Below are 19336 nucleotides of genomic sequence, written 5' to 3' on the forward strand. Positions count from 1 at the left end.
AAATAAAGTCGACAAAACACAGACTTCACGAGTTATTTTCGGCTATTCAGGGGATTCCAGATGTACTAGGTCACCGACAATGACCATGTCTCTGCTAAAGGGTTGTTTGGGACTTGTGCAGGAGCGCATGTACCGTAGTACCTCGTGTGGCCTGTGTCGCTGCATTCACGGCCCCACACCGATCATTCCCGATCCGAATACAGACAGCCGTTCCTCCGTCGTCTTGCCTTCGCGTACAAACAAGGCTTCCAAGCGCGCGTTCACTAGCTTGAATGGTCCTTCAACCCGGACTCCCAAAGCCCGCGGTCCAAACAAGAACCGGACACAGGCGGACTACCAGGAAGCGGAGGGGAGCCGCTTGCAAGCGAGCAGGCGGGACATCGAGTATGGCGCGCACCGTGCAACAGTTATCTCCCCTCGTGCACCCGGCAACTCACTCACGTAGCGAGCGTCAATCCGGGCGACCGCCGGCGTCGCCACCACGCAGCCGCGCCGCATCCGTCGGAAGGCCGACGCGGGCCGCTCACGGCCGGCGGCCATGCCTTCCACGGAGCTCACAACCGCCCCGGCAGCAGCAGCAGCAGCCCCACTCAGCGCGCAATTAAAGAAGCCGCGATCCGCAGTGCGCGAGAGTTGGACCTCTCGATACGGGATGAACAGAGTACATACCGTTGCTTCGCGGACACATGGTACTCCGGGAGGCCCACACGCATGTCGCGGCCGCGTGCAGGCTGCTACTGCGAGCGAGCTTTTCGCCTTATCGCCGCCTCTCGTGGGGAACGCGCAACTTTGTATTTGTATTTCCCTATCAGAGTGCCGCCGCCAGCGGGCTGGAGGGGGGGGGGGGGCTCCGCCGCCGCCGCCGATAGGGCAATGAAACGCGACGCTCCGGGACTCCGGCGTCGGCGGCGACGGCAATTCCACCCCCGGTCGAGATAACAGGCGCGCCCTTCTCCCGCCTTGCATAAGGCAAATATATGCCAAAGGGACAGCAGAGCCGGCGATACGCGGGCACGTTTCCGCACGCGCCATATCTGAGCGCCACGCAACGCGTGCGACGCTCGCGGCGAAGCGGAGGAGACCGGCGGCAGGGCCGATGACGCCCCGAGCCGAGGCTTGGCGGCCAGTGGCGGCTCGAAAGGCTTATCCAGGCACGCTGATATGCAAAGCGGTACGCAAATGAGCGCGCGCAGGACGCAAGCGAGGAGCCTGAATGGCCCGTTAGAGGCAGAAGCCGCTCTAATGTATTCCGCGAGGAAAATCTCGACCCACGGGGCTGCTACGCGCGCGCAAAGCGGTCGCGTGAGAGCCGGCCTTGGTAAGCGGCGCGATGATAAGGCTGCAGTCACAAGGCGGCGGGATCCTTTATGAACGAATAGTGCGAGACGACCGGCAACGTAAAGAGACATGCTTCGTTCTCAATGGCGTAAGCATACGCTCTTTCTCTCTCGCGCGCGCACGCACGCACGCACTGATCTTGAGATGGAGCATCTTAGGGCCAGGGTGTCGAACCGGAACCGGAACCGAACCGAAAATCGGAACCGAACCCGAATTTTTGCCCGGAACCGGAACTGAACCGGAACCGTATTTTTTCCGCCATTTTGGAACTGAACCCGAACCGGAACGAATCGAAGGAACCGTTCCGAACCGGTTCCGGGGCCTCAAAACTGTGATTTCTAGTTTTTCATTTCGGTACCCTACCTTGCGTCTGAAGATATTTTTACCCTTCGCCAGACGGCACCACGAAATATTTTGCACAGTCTGCAGTTCCCAAGGCCCACAAGGTTCTCTTCTTATTATAACCCTCAGTTTAATGTAAAGTTGTCTGTATATACTACCAGTTTGCGTTAGGTACTGACCATCTCCCCCAATTATCTTTCACATTTAAAGGAGCCATGAAGAGAAAACAAAAGTTTGTTTTATTCGAAAGATTAGGTATTTCATAGTACCCCAAGTGCTTTCCCGGAAGCAAATGATGCTTTATTCACTGAGAAATAAGGCAATTTAAAGGGACACTGAAGTGAATTTGTCAAGCTCCCGTTTTTGCTTGCCCTGCGTATTAGCACACTTTTCATCGTTTATCCGGTTGACAAATCGGTAATTATTTTACAAAGCGCGAAAGAAGAAAAACTACCATGCGCGGTTTGCGGCGGCCGCACCAACTAAGGCTGTGACGTTGAGAGGAGGGGCGCCGTGATTGGACGATGCCCAAGGTTAGCAATCACACAAGTTTCGGTTTCGGTTTTGGTTCTGTAAAACATAACCAATGGCTTTGTTGGATGGGCATTCTCATTATCTCAGTAATCATCGCACCGCGCTTCTGCCATGTTGTCGGCTGTAAAATGCACAAGATAAGCCTCCCAGGACGGCTTGTAGTCGTAGCATTCACTAGCCGAGACCTACGCAGTGCATGAACGCCCTCCGCGTACCCGCAGACGCCCAAATGTCATGCGCTTTTCCCCCATATTTGGAGCTTGCCTCCCTCATGCCTGTATCGTAAAAAGCGTGTTCGCACCAGGCCAAGGGTCTGTTCATTCTGGCCTGTGCCCACTGCCTGCAAGCAGTCGGTGCTTATGGCAACAACACGCCAACGAGAACTCGCTAGCGCGCCAGTGCCAGCCTGCGCGCGTTTTGTGAACTAGTTCGTGTAGCCATGAACGTTGCGGCCCCAAAAAAGGTGAACTCAATATAGAAAACATCGGCGGAAAACAAAAAAGTCAAATTACAAAAAAAAAGCACGTACCCGCGGGGATTCGAACTCGTGACTCGCAAAACATTCACGGTGAATTCCTAGCGCCCCAGACTGCTAGGCTACGGAGCGGGACGCGAAAGCCTTGCTAATATAGGGTATATATTGTACAACCGGTTTACACTTTTATTTAGTTTTGGCATTTCAAGCCGCTTAGGTGACTATTTGTTGTACTGCGATCGTGCAGTAAGCGTCGCCCGAGTTTCCACAGTACCTCACGTCTAGCAATTGCATTTCGTAGACGGAAAAGCGTTCGCAGATGCGTAGTCGTGCTGCTGACCGCTGTGCTTGTTCGCCCAGCGCAAAAAAGTGCTTCCCGCGCCCTAGTTTTACGCTGTACGGTAAAAATATCAGTTGATTTTATTTGCTTAGTACCTATATTGACTTCGCTGACTCTTCTCCCGCCTTCAAGAGGCCTTATATTTTCCTACTGGCGTACCAGCCAGCGAAGCGTCGCATGTGCAGCGCTTGTGTGAAGCGACCTTGACTTCGAGCTAGATACAGTGTACAAACAAATCAAGTAAAGAAAGGCACATTCTTCCATTCACAAACGTGTCCTGGCTTCGTTTCAACTAAGCGAACGAATTGCGACCAAGCAATTTTTTTTAACCTCCTTGATTGCGACGACCCGCCGGCGGCCGGCGGACGAAACGCTGGGCCGACTGACTCTGTCGGCCGGGGAGCCGTGCAGTAGCGCAGCCGTGGCGCAGCCAATTGCCAGCTCATCCCCTCCTGACGTCACACGAAAACGCCACAGAAAATGGGCGAGCGTAAAGAGAGGAGGACAGCGTTTTCGAATTAGTTTTTCTACTAAATAAAATCGCGTAAACGCGCCTAGAGTGGTCGAAACATGGCCTGGGGACTCCGGACTACAATTTGCGCTAGTAATCCCGCAATGTTTACATATCACTTCAGTGTCCCTTTAAGCCAAAATTTTAAATCTCCCGCTAAAATTGAACATTCCGTGACGTGTACAATGGCGTCATAGAGCCGGTCCATGAAACAGATACTTAGTATGTCGACTCCATATAGCACCCACACGCGGGAGTCGATCGATACGGCGGCCATTTTAAAAATACTAGTAAAACCTAGTGCACCCGTAGCCCTAGTCATGGAATCGCCTGATCCGGAGAACAAAACTCTCGCCGAGGAGCTCGGGCTTGCATTTAACAACCTCACACCACTAAAACGCTCAATGCTTCTAAGTGCACGAGCGGCAAGAGTTGTGGGATACGCGGTGGACGGGAAAACGACCATTCCGCGATAGCCACAACAGACGAACGCCCAGCCGTCGGCACCGCTGCCTCGTCAGCCCCGTCGCGACGGACGAATATAGACTGGTACGTATGTGCCGTATTTTGATTACGGTTAATAATAGCTCAATTTCAGTAGCATTATCGCTTATGCTAGTTGGCCGGTGTCGTGTATGGAAAGCCGTTCGCGCGAGCTCTCTGCTTCGACCAGAAAGATACGAGCGTCAATGCTCGGTGTTTACGGCATTTTTTTCTCCAAGGTCAGAGCGATTTGACGAAGTCGGCGACGAGCACCAGCATGTCCCAGGAGTGAGCTAACGTAAGGGTCCCTGCCGTAATCACTTCCTCGGAAATGAAGCGAGCACACTCGTACTTCCTTTAGCTCTCTTTCTCCTCCGTTTGCAAAGTTCACAAAACGTAGCCACTTGCTTCGCCTAGGTTCGTCGTTGGGCAGCACATGAAAGGAGATCTCCTCACCGGCGGGGATGTCGCACTCCCTCGACGATTTGCCCGTACTACATGGGCATTTCAAAACGCAGCAACGAAATTTCATTGTAAAGTGCTCGAACAAACTGAAGTTTTCAGTGGTTGTAAACTGGAAACGAGCTCGTAACGACAGCAGCAAGCCAACACCATTCGAAACTTACGCGTCGACTGGCACTATCTCGTCGCTTCTTGCTGTTCCTTACTCCCCTCGTTTCTATTTTTACCTTTGCTGGTTGGCGATATGACGGCCAACCTCCTGTGCAGGGATCACGATACGAAGCAAGGTCGCGGCTGTGCGTGCTGGAACGGTTCGTTGGCCCCGAAGAGCCTCGAACCCGAAAATTCGTCTGCGCGACGGCGAGATGTCGAGCTCGGCCGGCGCTAGTTTCGTACGCATTGGCGCACACGCTTGCATGTTCGTTCGGACCTTCAACCGTTTACTCCACCGTTCTTTGTCATAAAAAGAATGTGCAGTATGTTTCACGGGCATTTAGCTCGCTATGCAAACTGTAAGCCCTGCCTAACATGCGTTTGCTTTTGCCGGCCTCCGCCAATCGCAGAGCATTCCCAAGTGACATCACAGGTTCTGTTGCGGAAAATGAGCTGGTGGGTCGCATGGTCATTTCCTTTTTTCCTAATTATGTAGCTTATTTGAGCGAAGTTTGCGTTATAAGTGGTGTCGTTATGGTTCTAACGAGGCAATCTTTCGAATGAACCAAACTTGTGTTTTCTCTTCATGGCTCCTTTAAAATAACTTAAGTTAGAACGCATATTCCGAGGCAACATATCATGGAAACTTCTTCATGGTTTCTATCTGCATGGTGTTTAAAATCGTGTAAAGTTTTCAATGTGTTGTTGATTCGAATGCATCTCTATACGCTTGCGAAGGCCTTCATGGGCACCATCAACAATAAATCCATATCTTCCATTCATTTTGTTTGAATGGGCAGTTATATACAAACAGCACTAAGAGACTAACACTCGGAGTTCTCTACGTCACCGTCAATTTTTCTTGTACAGTGCCCTTGTGTCCTTTGGTTACTGCTCTAAGAGAACATTTGAATAGAAAAAAAATTACGTAGATGCGATAGCATGCTCATGTTACCTTGAATCTGCTCAACCTTTAAATTAAGGGGAGCATTGATTAAAGTCGATTAATCCGGATTAGCGGGTAGACTGGGGTGGGTTAGTGAGATGAGTGAATGAGGTTAATGTGAATTAGTGGGACTGGTGTGTTGATTAATTTAGATTAGAAGAATTAGCGGGTAAGTTAAGGTGGGATTAGAGGGTCGGACAAAACATGATATCTTTGGGGCCGTTGGCATTTGGAAATTGTGCAGCGTTCTCCTTCTCGACCAATCAGGAAATTTGGTTACGCACAAAATAGCCGTAAAGTTATGTGACGACCACCTGAATGCTATAAAAGTTCTTTCTTTATGCACGTATTGCGCTGTTATGTTGTTTCTCGCGTAAGATTGACATGTCGCACTCGAGTTAATGACTAATTGCCAAATGCATGTCTTATATTCATCAAAGGGTTTTCAAAACACGTACATATATGAGGTAAGACTGTAGGAAGCAAGTAAACTGAAAGAAAAAAATGAGGAACGATAAACTGGCTTGATGCGAAAGACACCCGACAGCATTCTCAAATACCTTGTCTTTCTTTGTGATACCGTTCTGCAGCCTTCCACAGGTGTAGCATCTCAACCCCCGAACACAGCCCCATCCAAGCTGAGGAAGCGGCGATAGTGGGCTCGGTGGGCTCGGAAGTGGGCTCGGTGGCACCGCCCGGCATATGATGCTGAAATCTTCAATCTTGTTTCTTCAGGCTTTCCTGGACGTGCTCAGTTATGGTCACGGAACGTTCCCGCTGCGCATCGTCCCGCTGCGCACCACTTCAAAGACAACAGCGGTGTTCCACCAGCCCGTGATTCCGGTCATCCTGGCGACAACGATGCCAAAGACGACACCTTTCGTTGGTGGCGTATCTTGGCCATCTCGACTGGACCAACCCTTCGGCGCAGCAGCGACACCCGCGACAGCGAGGGAGCCGCTTAAAAAGGAGACCCAGCCAAGCACCGAGTTCAGTGGGCTCGGTGGCACCGCCCGGCATATGATGCTGAAATCTTCAATCTTGTTTCTTCAGGCTTTCCTGGACGTGCTCAGTTATGGCCACGGAACGTTCCCGCTGCGCATCGTCCCGCTGCGCACCACTTCAAAGACAACAGCGGTGTTCCACCAGCCCGTGATTCCGGTCATCCTGGCGACAACGATGCCAAAGACGACACTTTTCGTTGATGGCGTATCTTGGCCATCTCGACTGGACCAACCCTTCGGCGCAGCAGCGACACCCGCGACAGCGTGGGAGCCGCTTAAAAAGGAGACCCAGCCAAGCACCGAGTTCAGTGGGCTCGGTGGCACCGCCCGGCATATGATGCTGAAATCTTCAATCTTGTTTCTTCAGGTTAGTGATAGGTGGTTATTCGTTAAGTCAGTCAAAAGTAGTTCTCGTTGTCTTGTTGTGCTACCGAGCCCCCAGTGTATTATGCTTTGTTGCTCTGACTCTGTGCGCATTATCAGGTTGTTGTTGCAACTTAGTGGTGACGTCGAGGAAAATCCTGGTCCTGTTGATGCTAAGCTTGACGAGATTCTCAGAGTTGTCACTGAGATCAAGTCCTCACAACATACTTTACAGGCTGGTCTACAGAGCGTAGAGCAGAAGATTGCGGACATTGAGGCCACTCTTGACACACTTAAAGAGTACCAGAGAAGACAGATGAGTGTGTGCAAACAATCACTATCGTTCGTTCTGAGGTGAAGGAAATGAATAAAAAAATCGATGATTTAGAGAATCGTAGTCGCCGAAATAACTTGGTTGTGTATGGTGTAAAAGAAAAGGACGATGAAGATCACGGAAGTCTTGTAGAAAGTGTGGTGAACAACATTTTTAAGGAAGTTCTGGGGGTCAAAGCGACGTCAGTCGAACGCATACACCGCGTTGGCAAGAAAAAGGCCACGCGAGAGCGGCCTGTTGTGATTAGATTTTACGATTTCACAGAAAAAATGGCCGTGCTACGGAATTGTTTTAAGTTGAAGGGCTCTGACATATCTGTTTCGGAGGATTTTTCATTAGCTCTCCGGGAAACGCGTCGGAAGCTGTGGCAGTCGGCAAAAGTTAACCGCGACAACGGCGATAAAGTTACTCTGGTGTATGACAAACTGAAAATAAACAAATGCTTGTATGTTTGGGATCATGCGCAGAATAAGCGAGTGGAACTGAAGCAATCCCATTATGATTCACCCCAAGATGCCGGAGCTTCTAACGCGTGACGCATCAGGAATGGTATACCGCTTTCCTTACTGTGTTTTAATGCGAGAAGTATTGTTAACAAAGTAGAAAAGTTAGAAGAGTTGTTATTGCTGTACTCCCCTGATATAGTCGTCATAACAGAAACGTGGCTAAATTCTAACATACATGACTCCGAAGTAATTCCCCCGTCTTATACCCTGCTTCGAACGGATCGTGACGGTCGCGGAGGGGGCGTAGCCATTGCAGTAAAAAACGGACTAACATTTTTTGCCCACAAAGGCATCCCTAACCATGAAAGTACGTGGTGCACAATTAAGGTTAATGATGCTTCTATTCTGGTAGGTGGAATTTATCGAAAACCAAACGCCCCTGAAAGTTACCTTATGCAAATTCACGATTTCCTTCACCAAAATATAAACGACCGTACTAAAGTTGTCATGCTAGGTGATTTCAACTTGGGAGGCATTGATTGGGACCAGCTTACAACCGGTAGCCATGAAGTAAGCAGCTGTGAGTGGCTTTTAAACATAATGTATAGTTTCTCGTTGTCACAGTTGGTAAAAGAGCCCACGCGCATACAAGGAAGTGTTCATTCAGTACTTGATCTTGCGTTTGTATCGCGTCATTTAACTCCTGAACTCAGTGTAGAAGATGGTATTTCCGATCACCAAATGCTTTTACTAACATTTGGTAACCAAAATCATAATACGAACCACACTAAAAATTCTTCGAAGGTCCCAGTCAAGCAATACAACCGAGCAAACGACGAAAGCGTTATCGATCATTTGGAAATAGCATTCGAGGAATTTTCATCTCAGCCTGGTACCAGTATTAATAATTTATGGTTAAAGTTCAAAAACGCAATACAGTTTTGCGAAGCTAACTTCATTCCTACTAAATGGAAGCGCACAAAACGGAAAACGCCCTGGATTACACGTAGTATCATTCATATTAAAAGAAAGTTACAAAGAATGCGAAGAAAAAAAAATTACTCCGCAGAAATAGGCCAACTCGCGCGAAGATTAAAAGAAGAAATAAAAAATGCAAGAGAAAATTTCTTTTCAAGCACGTTGACAAGTTTTATGATAAATCAGCCACATAAGTTTTGGCGATATTTATCCAAACCAGTTGCCCCTATCGGTACACTGGAAGTTGCAGGGGTTGTTATAAACGACGCACAATCTATCTCAAACTGTTTCAATCAATACTTCCAATCTGTATTTACACGTGCCCCTACCACAGCAGCACCAGCGACAGCGTCCTCTTCCTTAATGCCGGGTATAGAGATAACAGAGCCAGGTATTCTTAACTTGCTCTTGCAGATTGACGTCAAGAAAAGTTCAGGCTCTGATAACGTGTCTAATGTTTTCCTTAAACGATATGCCGAACAGCTGGTGCCGTTCTTGCATGTGATCTTTACGACGTCCCTCAAGACAGCCACTCTGCCGGACGATTGGCTTTGCGCAAAAATCACTTCGATACATAAAGGCGGCAACAAACTGCAGGCAGAAATGTACCGGCCAATTTCACTAACCAGCTGTTGCTGCAAATTGATGGAACACATTCTAAATAAAGCAATAATAAATTATTTGGAAGAAAATAATCTGATTTATTCAAAACAACACGGCTTTCGCAAAGGTTTGTCCACGGTTACTCAGCTTCTAGAAATAACTCATTATTTTGCTTCAGCAATAGATGCCAAACTCCAAGTTGATGCAATATTTATTGATTTCGCAAAAGCGTTTGACCGCGTCCCGCACAACAAATTACTTGAAAAGCTCAAGTCAATTGGCATAAATTCTCAAATATTATCGTGGGTAGCAGCATATCTATCAAACCGCACTCAATACGTGTCTCTGAACAAATCCGAATCTGACCGCCTTAATGTTTTTTCAGGTGTTCCGCAGGGTTCCGTACTGGGCCCTTTACTTTTTCTCGTATATGTTAATGATGTTGCGGATTGCGTTGAAGATGGAGTTACCGTGCGACTCTTTGCCGATGACTGTGTTGTTTACACTAACGTGCATGATGTTGCAGACCAAGTGAGGCTAAACTCTTCCCTCCGTAATATAGCCCGTTGGTGCGACACCTGGGATTTGAAAATTAATACTAGCAAAACAAGCTGTATGAGCATAACCCAGAAGAGATCACCTCTCCAATTTAACTACACATTAAATGGCTCCCAAGTGTCCCGAACAAATTCCATAAAATATTTAGGCATAACAATTACGCATACATTGAAATAGGATGTTCACATTGAAAACACATGCACCAAGGCCTTCAGGCAATTGTGCTTCATTCGTAGGAAACTGTCGGCAGCCCCTCCTCATGTCAAATTAACGGCTTACAAGACTCTTGTGAGACCCATCCTCGAGTATGGTAGTATAGTTTGGAATCCACATCAACAATATCTTGTACACAAATTAGAAAAAATTCAAAATAAGGCACTTCGTTTTATTTACTCTAAATATTCTAGACACGACAGTGTAACTTCGTTGCGCATGCTAGCGCGCATTCCAACCTTGTCGTCACGTCGTAGTGTTGCCGCTATGAAGTTCCTGTATCTTTTGTATCGGGAAGCTATAAACATAAACAAAAGTGATTACCTTAAACCACCTCACCGACACTCAACAAGGACGAATCATGACAAACCTTTCAGACCATTTAGCAGTCGTACAAATACATTTAAGTATTCTTTCTTTCCGCTGGCCATTGAAACTTGGAATGGATTACCGTCTGATGTTATCAACGCCACATCGGTTGATAGCTTTGCTAGGAACGCGGAATCGTGGTTTACTTCGTCTTTGGAACAGTGAAGACGTTCGGCAAATAAAATTTTTCTTCATCTTGATTTTGTACCAAACTTGAACAAAATTACATTGCAAGTGAATTGTTACCGCTTCTTTGCGCATGTTTGAGATTACTGTTTTCCGCCTTATTTTACCCTATCCCGTATTGCATATGTTTGCAAGTGTTTTACTGCATTGTTTTGTGTTAGAAGAGACTTATTTATCTACACCGTCATTGTTGTCGGTTGATTTAGTATTACCTGTCAAACTAAAAACACAGCGGAGAGCGTTCTGGCGTTTTCTTTTCTTTTTATGCGCTTTGGCAATGGCGTGGTTGATTGTTGTGTTCTCTTTAACGTCCAGTTTGCTTTTTGTACCTATTTGTGTAATGTGCATTATGTGCCCACTTCCTGTATGAGCCTGACCAAGGCTTACAGTATTGATAAATAAATAAAAAAAATAGCACGTGCGCTTAGCCAAAGCGGCGCCAAAACTCTCATAACAGGCTCTTGACAGGCATGGTGCAACTTTGCCAACGGCGGATTGCATGTTACAACACTTGGAAAGATCAATCAGGGACTACCAACAACACCAGCCAGGAATGTATGGGCAGCAGCTCATAGTGGCATCCCCGGCAAACAACCTCGTCACCAACCTCGTGGCTCAAGATTTGACCCGCTTAGCTATTAAAGACGAGCCCGAGCGCGTGCATCCTGTAGTCAATACCAGGAAATTAATAAACACCATAGGCTCTCCCCCAAACGTATTCCTCCTCGCACAAATCGCTACCGATTAACCAGGAAATATTATTCCGCGCCATGCTGGTTAAAACCTTCCGGCACCCCACCAGATTTCACCTCTTTGACCGGAAACAATTCTCTCCATTTTGCAGCATCTGCGGAGAGCCTGGGAACCTTATACGCATAGTAGGCGGCTGCAAAACGTCTATTCTAGATCCACCTAACCTCCACGTTTGCATAGAGATTTGGGAGAGAGCCTTGGCCAGCTCCGGCTTGGAAGATCAGCTGCTCTTGACGAAAACGGCTGTCCATGCACCGGCCCCTTGAATGACGACGCCTCTCTGAAACTTTTCCTCGATTTAATTAGGTTCATTTTCTCTCTGTATCTCTCTACGAGGAATCATTACTGCAGCTTGTGAATTTACTAGGTTATTATCTTTCCTACTTCCCAATCGCTGCCAGCAGTCGCTGAAGTGCCATTAGCAAATTCCTGTCTCCGGTGGTTCCCTATCCAATGCCGTCCTATACACGCTGCCCAATGAGTCATTAAAGCCGTTATTTCTTTCTAACCGGTCTGTTAGCAGATAAAAGATGAGCAGAATAAAATCGCTCAAAACGCGACCAGCCACGCTTGACAGTCGGAGCTTGACGCCTACGCCGGACTGTTTTCGACTTTTATCACTGCTAATGATTTCGTGTTGAAGCTAAAGCGCCGTTGAAACAAGGAGCACATGAAAAGCGTAGCAGACCAATCAATTTATTTACAATGCAATTTTATTTCCTCATTGTGCGAAAATAGGGGCGCGTGTGCGCGTGCGTGCGTAGAGATTTGATGGATCCAAAAAAAGGATAGCGGTCGCGCAGGCTCTCCTGCCCACCCAAGAGACTGCCTGGTTGCCAGTAAACTACCTGCCCGCCTGCCTGCAGCCTGCCTGCCTGTCTGCCAGGTAGAAGATTCCTACGAGGATGCGTGATTTGGGGACGAGGCGCGGCCCGTCACGAGACGCCCGGGGAAGGGGGGGGGGGGGGGGGGGGGGGCGGCGGAGACGCAAAATGCCGCACCATCGCGACACTCGAGGGTATCAAAAAACGATTGTGGATGGACGGGTCGGGTGCTTAGTAGGACGGGACAATAGGCAGCCTGCAGAGCGTCTGCCTATTCTGGCTTCTGGCGTCTGCCTATTCTGGCTTCTGGCGACGATGCACCGAGGGGGGAGGTGTCGGAGGCGCCGGGGCGCTGCTCACTGGCCAGGAGGCTACATGTTTGCCTTCCAGAAGACTGTGGCGAGGATGTATTATTTGGAGCCGATGTGCGGCCCGTCACTGGTCGGCGAAGGGAGTGGATCACAGTGCGGCACAGCGGCGGCTACCTAGAGCCATGCGTTAGAGCGCAGCCCATAAGCGCCCGCTCCTGTGGTTTTCACGTAGTCCCTCAGCGTCGGCCTCGTTGTATCCGAGAGAACGAAGACGTCACCGAAGATAGAGTGAGGCAGGGAAAGCGGAGGATGAAAGTATGATGAAAGTGTGAGGGGGAGGACGGAATTTTGAGACTGTGCGAGACGTGCTTCACAGCGGCGACGCCTTACGACATAACGACAGAGTATACCGCGCGCCGCCATGCATTTGCTGATGACGCGATCACTTCCTGAAACACAGCAGCTATGCGCTGTCGCCGAGAAGACTACAGTTAACGCTGCACTCAAATTTCGCATTAGCGAGTATTGTAATTGTCCGCCATTTTTTTTGTTTCTTCAAGAAAACAACTGGTGGGTGTAAAACTGCAGTGTTATGACTCAAGAATAAAATTACATTAAATTATAAAAATGAACGAAACTAAATTAATAAAAATAAACTTGTGGCATAAATAGTAATGCTTTCACATTTATACAACTACGCAGCGTAAGTGTCCCATCGAACCTTTATTTCGCTTCAGTTTATGTTGTAATCATGGACCTACCATAGAAAACATTTTGCAGTAGATTGTAGAGTTAAAGAAACTTTTCAACACGTTCGATCCACGCTTTCACACTTTTCTTCGCATCTGGAAGCACTGCGAAAGCTATAGCTGTTGCCAGCACTGAACAGCAGTCGGTGATTTTCTCGTCACAGCAGATACGCCTTCCGTTTCTGCTTCGCTTTCGTGGCATTTTTTTTTTTTAAGTCGCAACTTAAGGAAAGCAGGCAAAATTAGCCGCTACACCGCTGTATTGACGTCATTCCAGCGGAAAAACACGCAAGAGCGGAAAGAGAAAAATATTTTAAGCAAGTTTCTAAGTTATCTGAGGGGGACAAAGGAGTAATTTTGACTGAGGCACTTTGCGACCCGCTAATCTGAGTACTCGATGTGTTGGTTGAATACTTCCTGCAAGCATTCTGGATTTAGAAAAAAGTTGGAAAAATTGTTCGAGGGTCACTTTAATTTGGCCAAGACAAAACATTTGCACAAATAAAGCTACATTATGGCTTTGTTTTCATACCTACTTGACAAGGAAATGAAAACCGAGCACAAAAAAAATAACAAAAAAAAAAACGCGCCTGCTTTTTTTTTTTCTCCGAACCCGTTTGAACCGCTTAGAACCGGTTCGAACCGGTTCGAACCGGAACGGAATCGTGCTCCGGAACCGAACCCGAACCGAACCCGAAAGGCTTGAACCCGAACCCGAACCGAACCCGAAAAAATTCCGGTTCGACACCCTGCTTAGGGCATCGTGAATTTCTGGCCGAGCATCACAGTCGGGCCACATCAGCTAATCGCGAGCATGTGAGGCCACTCTGGCAAATTGTCGCTTTTGCGTCCCGGATTTCAATTTTTATTCACACTTTTGCCGCCTGATTCTCAAGGTCCCTGTGCGATTCGTAACAAAGTTGCCGACGGCTCTCTTCTCCACGACGGCTGCTCCTGAAAGGACATGTGCATACGCTGATCAGCTGCACAGTTTATTTCCATCTTTCGGATCTTTCCTTCTACGGGGATCTTGGCGGCCGCGCGGCGCACTTGTGCATTTCAGAAGCTGGTCGTTTACGGCACCGATTCCCTGCGATTGTGCCGTGCTTTATTTTCCAGACTATATGTACTCTATTAAATGGCTTTCCTCACACTACGTCGTCTTCCGAACTCGTTAATACTTTTTCATCGCTTACTACTTCTTCCTTTTTTATTTGCTTTTATTGTTTTCTTTCTCACTTTCATCGTCTAATATTATTTCTGCTCAAAAGTTTTTATCGACCTCGTTTTTTCGCGCGGCTATTTGTCTTCTCTCCATACCTCCTTTTTTCAACTCCGTACTGCTTCCCCGTAGAGCGCCCTCCCCTGAGCCGATTCGCTATAGGGTGGGGGTGAGCAATCTTCTTCTTACACCACCATCACCACCATGAAGAATGTCTAAATACCAAGTAGCCCACCAGTCAACACCACCACTACCACATGTGCAGTACAGTCGAGATACGCTCCATAGCCAAAATGCTAGCTCCCGCCGCCCCATAGCGTCAGCGATATCTATTCTCGCCGTCAAAAAACGGGCTAGCGCGACTGGGCAACCAGAAGGCTGTAGATTAACCACGGCCAGCAGTTGGTAAGACGTAGTTGGTCACGCGGGCGCGGCTAATCTTCCACCTTCTTGCCGGTGATTTATCGGCAGATACCGCTCGACGTGAGGAGCCGCGATGACGCGTGTCTCGTCATAAATCTTCTGACATCATGTTCCCGTGCGAAGGTATACCTCCATTTTCTCCCCATAAACGTACCTAGGCACATGGGTATGTCCCTAGGCCGTGAGAGCACACATCGCGCTGACCTCCGTTGTCATTATTGGTGATTTTATTTCCTTTGTGTGGGTACCTGACGTTACAATACAGCATGTACGCCTCTGCGTGAACGAGATTTTTAGGCACAACCACGTGAGATACAGTCGCTTTGTGCACAATAAATTATGTGACATCGGGTGAGTATCACGCGCCTGATAGATTACAACGTGAAGCTTATTTCCGTGAAATTCTCAATTATTTTCCTGTTCACAGCTATCGGCGCACAGGCTATAATTACTGCTCGGGCTAGAAATATTTATCACAAATAGATTCCCGCAACAGCTGCTGTCGCAAACAAAGCATTATCGGCTGGAGCGGCAATCAATACACTGGTAGTTTATTATATAGTGTTATCTCGATCTACAGGCGCGTCTGGAGGTTTTTCATAAATTGTGCACATCTTTTAGCTACATATTATGCCAAACGACGAACGCGTATTGCTACGTAATAAGCATTCTATGTGGAAATTCGTAGTATAGCGCGTTACTTTATATATGATAGATAAAAGTAAAGTTTCGAGAGAAATTGATTTTACAGAATACGCAATTTCATGTTCGCATTTTCAGGTTCCCTGCACTTTTGCCGATCATTATTTCGAAACACACTACAATCCCCTTACATAGCGAACCGATTATCGTTGAGGAGCGAAAAAAAAAAAAAAAAAAAACCACCCTGCGTCACCTTGATCCGATAGTGCAGGTTTTAAGACGATAGTCTTTCTTGGGCTAACTAAACGCAATAAAAGGTTTATTTGTCGATCATTGGATTCAACTGGGCGACCAAAAAAACTGGTGAAAGAAGGCTAGAATATGAAGCCATGGGCGTCGGCAGGATTCTGTCTTGAGGGGGCATTGTTTTGAGGGGAAAGAGGGGGAGGGAGAGGGGACGGGGCAACTGCACTGGGGTGGCTTGGGGGGAGGTTGGGGGGGGATGGGGGGGGGGCAGGTGCCCCTTTTGCACCCCCATACCGACGCCCACGCATGAAGCATACATAAGCAGGACAGCTACACACTACTAAAATTGCTGCCATGCGGCCACTACGCGTCCCCATTCTTCAGCGCAAAGAAAACCCGAGGCACATTTCAAGTAAAATAAGAGTACATAACCGAGAGCACCAGCGTTCTTTTGATGAAGAGTACACGTTATAATGGTTTTTACAATGCCACACGAAAATGAAAGTGAAGGCTTTGTAAAAGACAGTGCCGAAGTCAGGCGAGATAAAAACGAACACCAAAACAAAAGACGTTGGCACGAGCTGTTCCAAGCAAAAGAGAAACCGAGTGTGCTAACAGATGGCGCACGAGCAGTGAAAACGCGAAAAATTAAACTGAATTGAGCAAAGATTCACTGCATTCATCATGGAGGGAGCAAGAGGCGAAAGCAAAAGCGTGAGCTGTGGGAGGGGGACAAAAGAGAGGACGTTACGTGGCAGGAGCGACAGAAGACTATTCTCTATGGACGGCATTTGCAGCGAAGCAGGCAGATGCGCAGCCAGTCCCCCCCCCCCCCCCCCCCCCTCACTACCGCTCTTTTAAATGGCTACTACCCAGCAAGCACTGAAGCCACGGCATTAAGTAAGGCAGGAACAAAGCGCACTCGAGAGGTACTGCCAGCGTCCATTTCTCGTTCGCGATGGCCGCGTACGAGCCGGCAGCCACCGATAGCTTATCGCAATAGGCATATAAGTGGGACTCGGGCCTCGGACAGCCGAGCGTTCAAGGCGACAAAAAAAGAGAGAAAAAAAAAAAGCAATCTCGCGCCGGGGATGCAAGAGAAGAGAGAAAGGAAGGAAGGCGCCGAAGATGCCAAGTGCGCACGAACGCCCGCTCGTTGCAAATTGCCCGCGGACAGTGGAGAGAAAGCAGAACAAAACGCACATACACCCGCACGCTGCATGCGACACATCCAATCCGGCCGTTTCCGCACCGCAGCAGCGACTGGAAGCTATATCCACAACCAACGGACACGCGGACCGTGGCCACCGGCGCGGAGTCGATTTAGCGCAGAGCCATTTCGCACGTGTACGCACAAGGTCCAATTCTCCAAAACTCGCGGGCTTCGGCAGGTAATAGGCTTACAGTACAGGCGCGCCGGGGCCCATTTGATCGGGTGTGTATGTGTTCATACGTGTATGTACGTACACGTATATATAATGCAGCGCGCTGGCAACACGCCATCAACAAACGAAATCTGGCGAAGTGTGACGAAGATTTATTTCCATTTCACGCCTTTTCTCCGAATTTTGGCCACACATATCTTCCTCCAAAAAAAGGTGGGGGGGGAAAGAAGCGCGAGATTGAGAACACGAAACAGTGACGGCCTTATTCGCGTGTGCCTATAACGCTCCTTCAGCGGTGCGGCTTCCAGTATCAGCAGCAGCAGCAGCGAAAGAGCAGCGAAGCGAGTCGGCGAGACGCGGTTTTGCCAATATAAGAGGGACGGCGGAAAGCGAAAATCGGGCCGGCACTGCCTTATTTCACGCACCTTGCGGCTCCGCCGAAATCGGGCCGGACAAGCGGAGGCCGCTCGCGATGCGCGCGCCATTGCCCGTTTGTGAGCAAAGTGACGTGCCGCCAAACATATTCCTCTCCAGGTTTTCATCTTCGCGGCTTCCTACTTCGCGTTTCTTTTTCGTCTCCTTACTCTTCAAAGGTTCCAGCCGTTGGAGTGCCCTCACGTTCGCCGCGCTCTGATGACCGCCGCGCGCTGGACATTGCCGATGGAGGAAGAAAGGTGGGACGAAGTACACAGAGCTGACACCGCGGGGAGGCGGGAAAAACACGCCGCCCAAAATGGCAGAAAGAGCGTCGAGTGAACACGCGGGTGGGCCGACGACGTTCCTCAAAAGCTCGCTATGCCAAAACGTGCCCTTTTCGAGACCGCCGCCCGTCCGGACGCCGCGGCGGTGGGAGCGCGCTCCATCATAAAACCACAGCACGGCGCCCGTCGTCTAGATTGGGAGGAGGGAAGAGGCGGGATGAATAAGGAAGAGCGAGAGGAGATGCAGCCAAGAGAAACGGGAATACGAGCGGAGGGCTTACACTGAAGAAACCGCCGTCGGAAAGTCCGCGGAAGCGGGCACCAACGCGGACGTCACGGGGGGGAAGAAAAAGGGACGGTTTTCTGGCTCGATCCTCGCGACCGCAGGAGGCATAAAGAAAATCGTCAAGTGGACGCCCGGCCTCGGAAGAGAGACCCCGGTAGAACGGCCCGTTGGACGCTATGGAAAAAAATCTAAGCATAAGGGATCGCAGAGAGGGGAAAAAAACAAAACATAAAGGGACGAAGCAAGGAGACCCAAGAGTGCCCGGTATTCAGAAGATAAAGCCTAAGTCCTCCGCGGGCGGGAACAAAATGCAGCAAACTTCAATAAAGTCCGGCAGGCTGACTCCAAAACGGCGCTCTGTTGGGCGGCGGTGGTCGTACCGGGGCATATATAGGAAGCGCGTGCGACGACGCCGATGCGGCCGGAATATTCCCGATGCCGTCGCCGGTGCAGCACGATTCGCCGAGCAATCGAAGACATGCATGGAGGGACGCCAATGCGCTCTCCTCCACGAGGAACCGCTCTCCGCGATGCTGGCCTCGTCGTCGCCGTCCCAGCAGCGGCTATATGAAAGAGCACCCCTCCCCCGCACAAAAGTCCCCTCCGACTGCAGGGAAGCCCCCGCTGCCCTGCAGAAATCGCTTCGTCCAACCGGAATGTCCGGCCGTCAAAACTCCTCTTTCTCTTGTACGCCAACAGTTTGCGGTCCTCTTCTCTCGCGCGCATCGCCTTTTATATTACGTTAAACACAACTCCTCGTGCCCACTCCCTCTTCCCAGTGTTTTCTTTGTTCATTCGTTTAACTTCCTGTCTAGAGTAGAAATTTCATTCTTTTTTCTTTTACACTACTTTTCTTTTCTCCCTCAACTGAGGCCCGACAGAAGGACACGGGGAAGAACAAAAAAAAAAAAAAAAAAGAACGGAAGTAAAAAGAAAAAAAAAAGAAAAAAGAAAACGATGTCTCAACCGTGCAGTCCTCTCGGTGCTGCCCGGCTCCTTTCCCCTCGTCCCTTCTTCATATGTACGGGAAAGGAATTTCGAGGCGAGGAATAAAGACGGAGCTACGACGCGCGAGACGCGCATTGCACCACTCAACGACGCGGCCAGCCACGGCTGCGCACATATGAAATGTCCAGCGCTGCTGGCAGGGCGCTGA

At 49.0% G+C, this 19336-nt stretch overlaps 1 protein-coding gene across 8 annotated transcripts in view; it reads right to left on the reverse strand.

The window, feature by feature from the left end:
* LOC144179063 (uncharacterized) overlaps positions 1–19336 on the reverse strand; it is a 367429-nt gene that overhangs the window by 64766 nt on the left and 283327 nt on the right. Inside the window, exon 1 of one of the 8 annotated variants that reach the window (XM_077707259.1) lies at positions 670–804. The exons of the other annotated variants lie outside the window; for them this stretch is intronic. Coding sequence (XP_077563385.1) covers positions 670–688 — 19 coding nt within the window. The 5' untranslated portion in view covers positions 689–804. Of the gene's footprint in view, positions 1–669; positions 805–19336 lie in introns of those variants that run through there. 8 annotated transcript variants of the gene reach the window in all.

Source organism: Haemaphysalis longicornis, unplaced genomic scaffold (assembly GCF_048455015.1).
Source record: "Haemaphysalis longicornis isolate Haplotype H1 unplaced genomic scaffold, Haemaphysalis longicornis Haplotype H1 scaffold_4, whole genome shotgun sequence".
NCBI lineage: Eukaryota > Metazoa > Arthropoda > Arachnida > Ixodida > Ixodidae > Haemaphysalis > Haemaphysalis longicornis.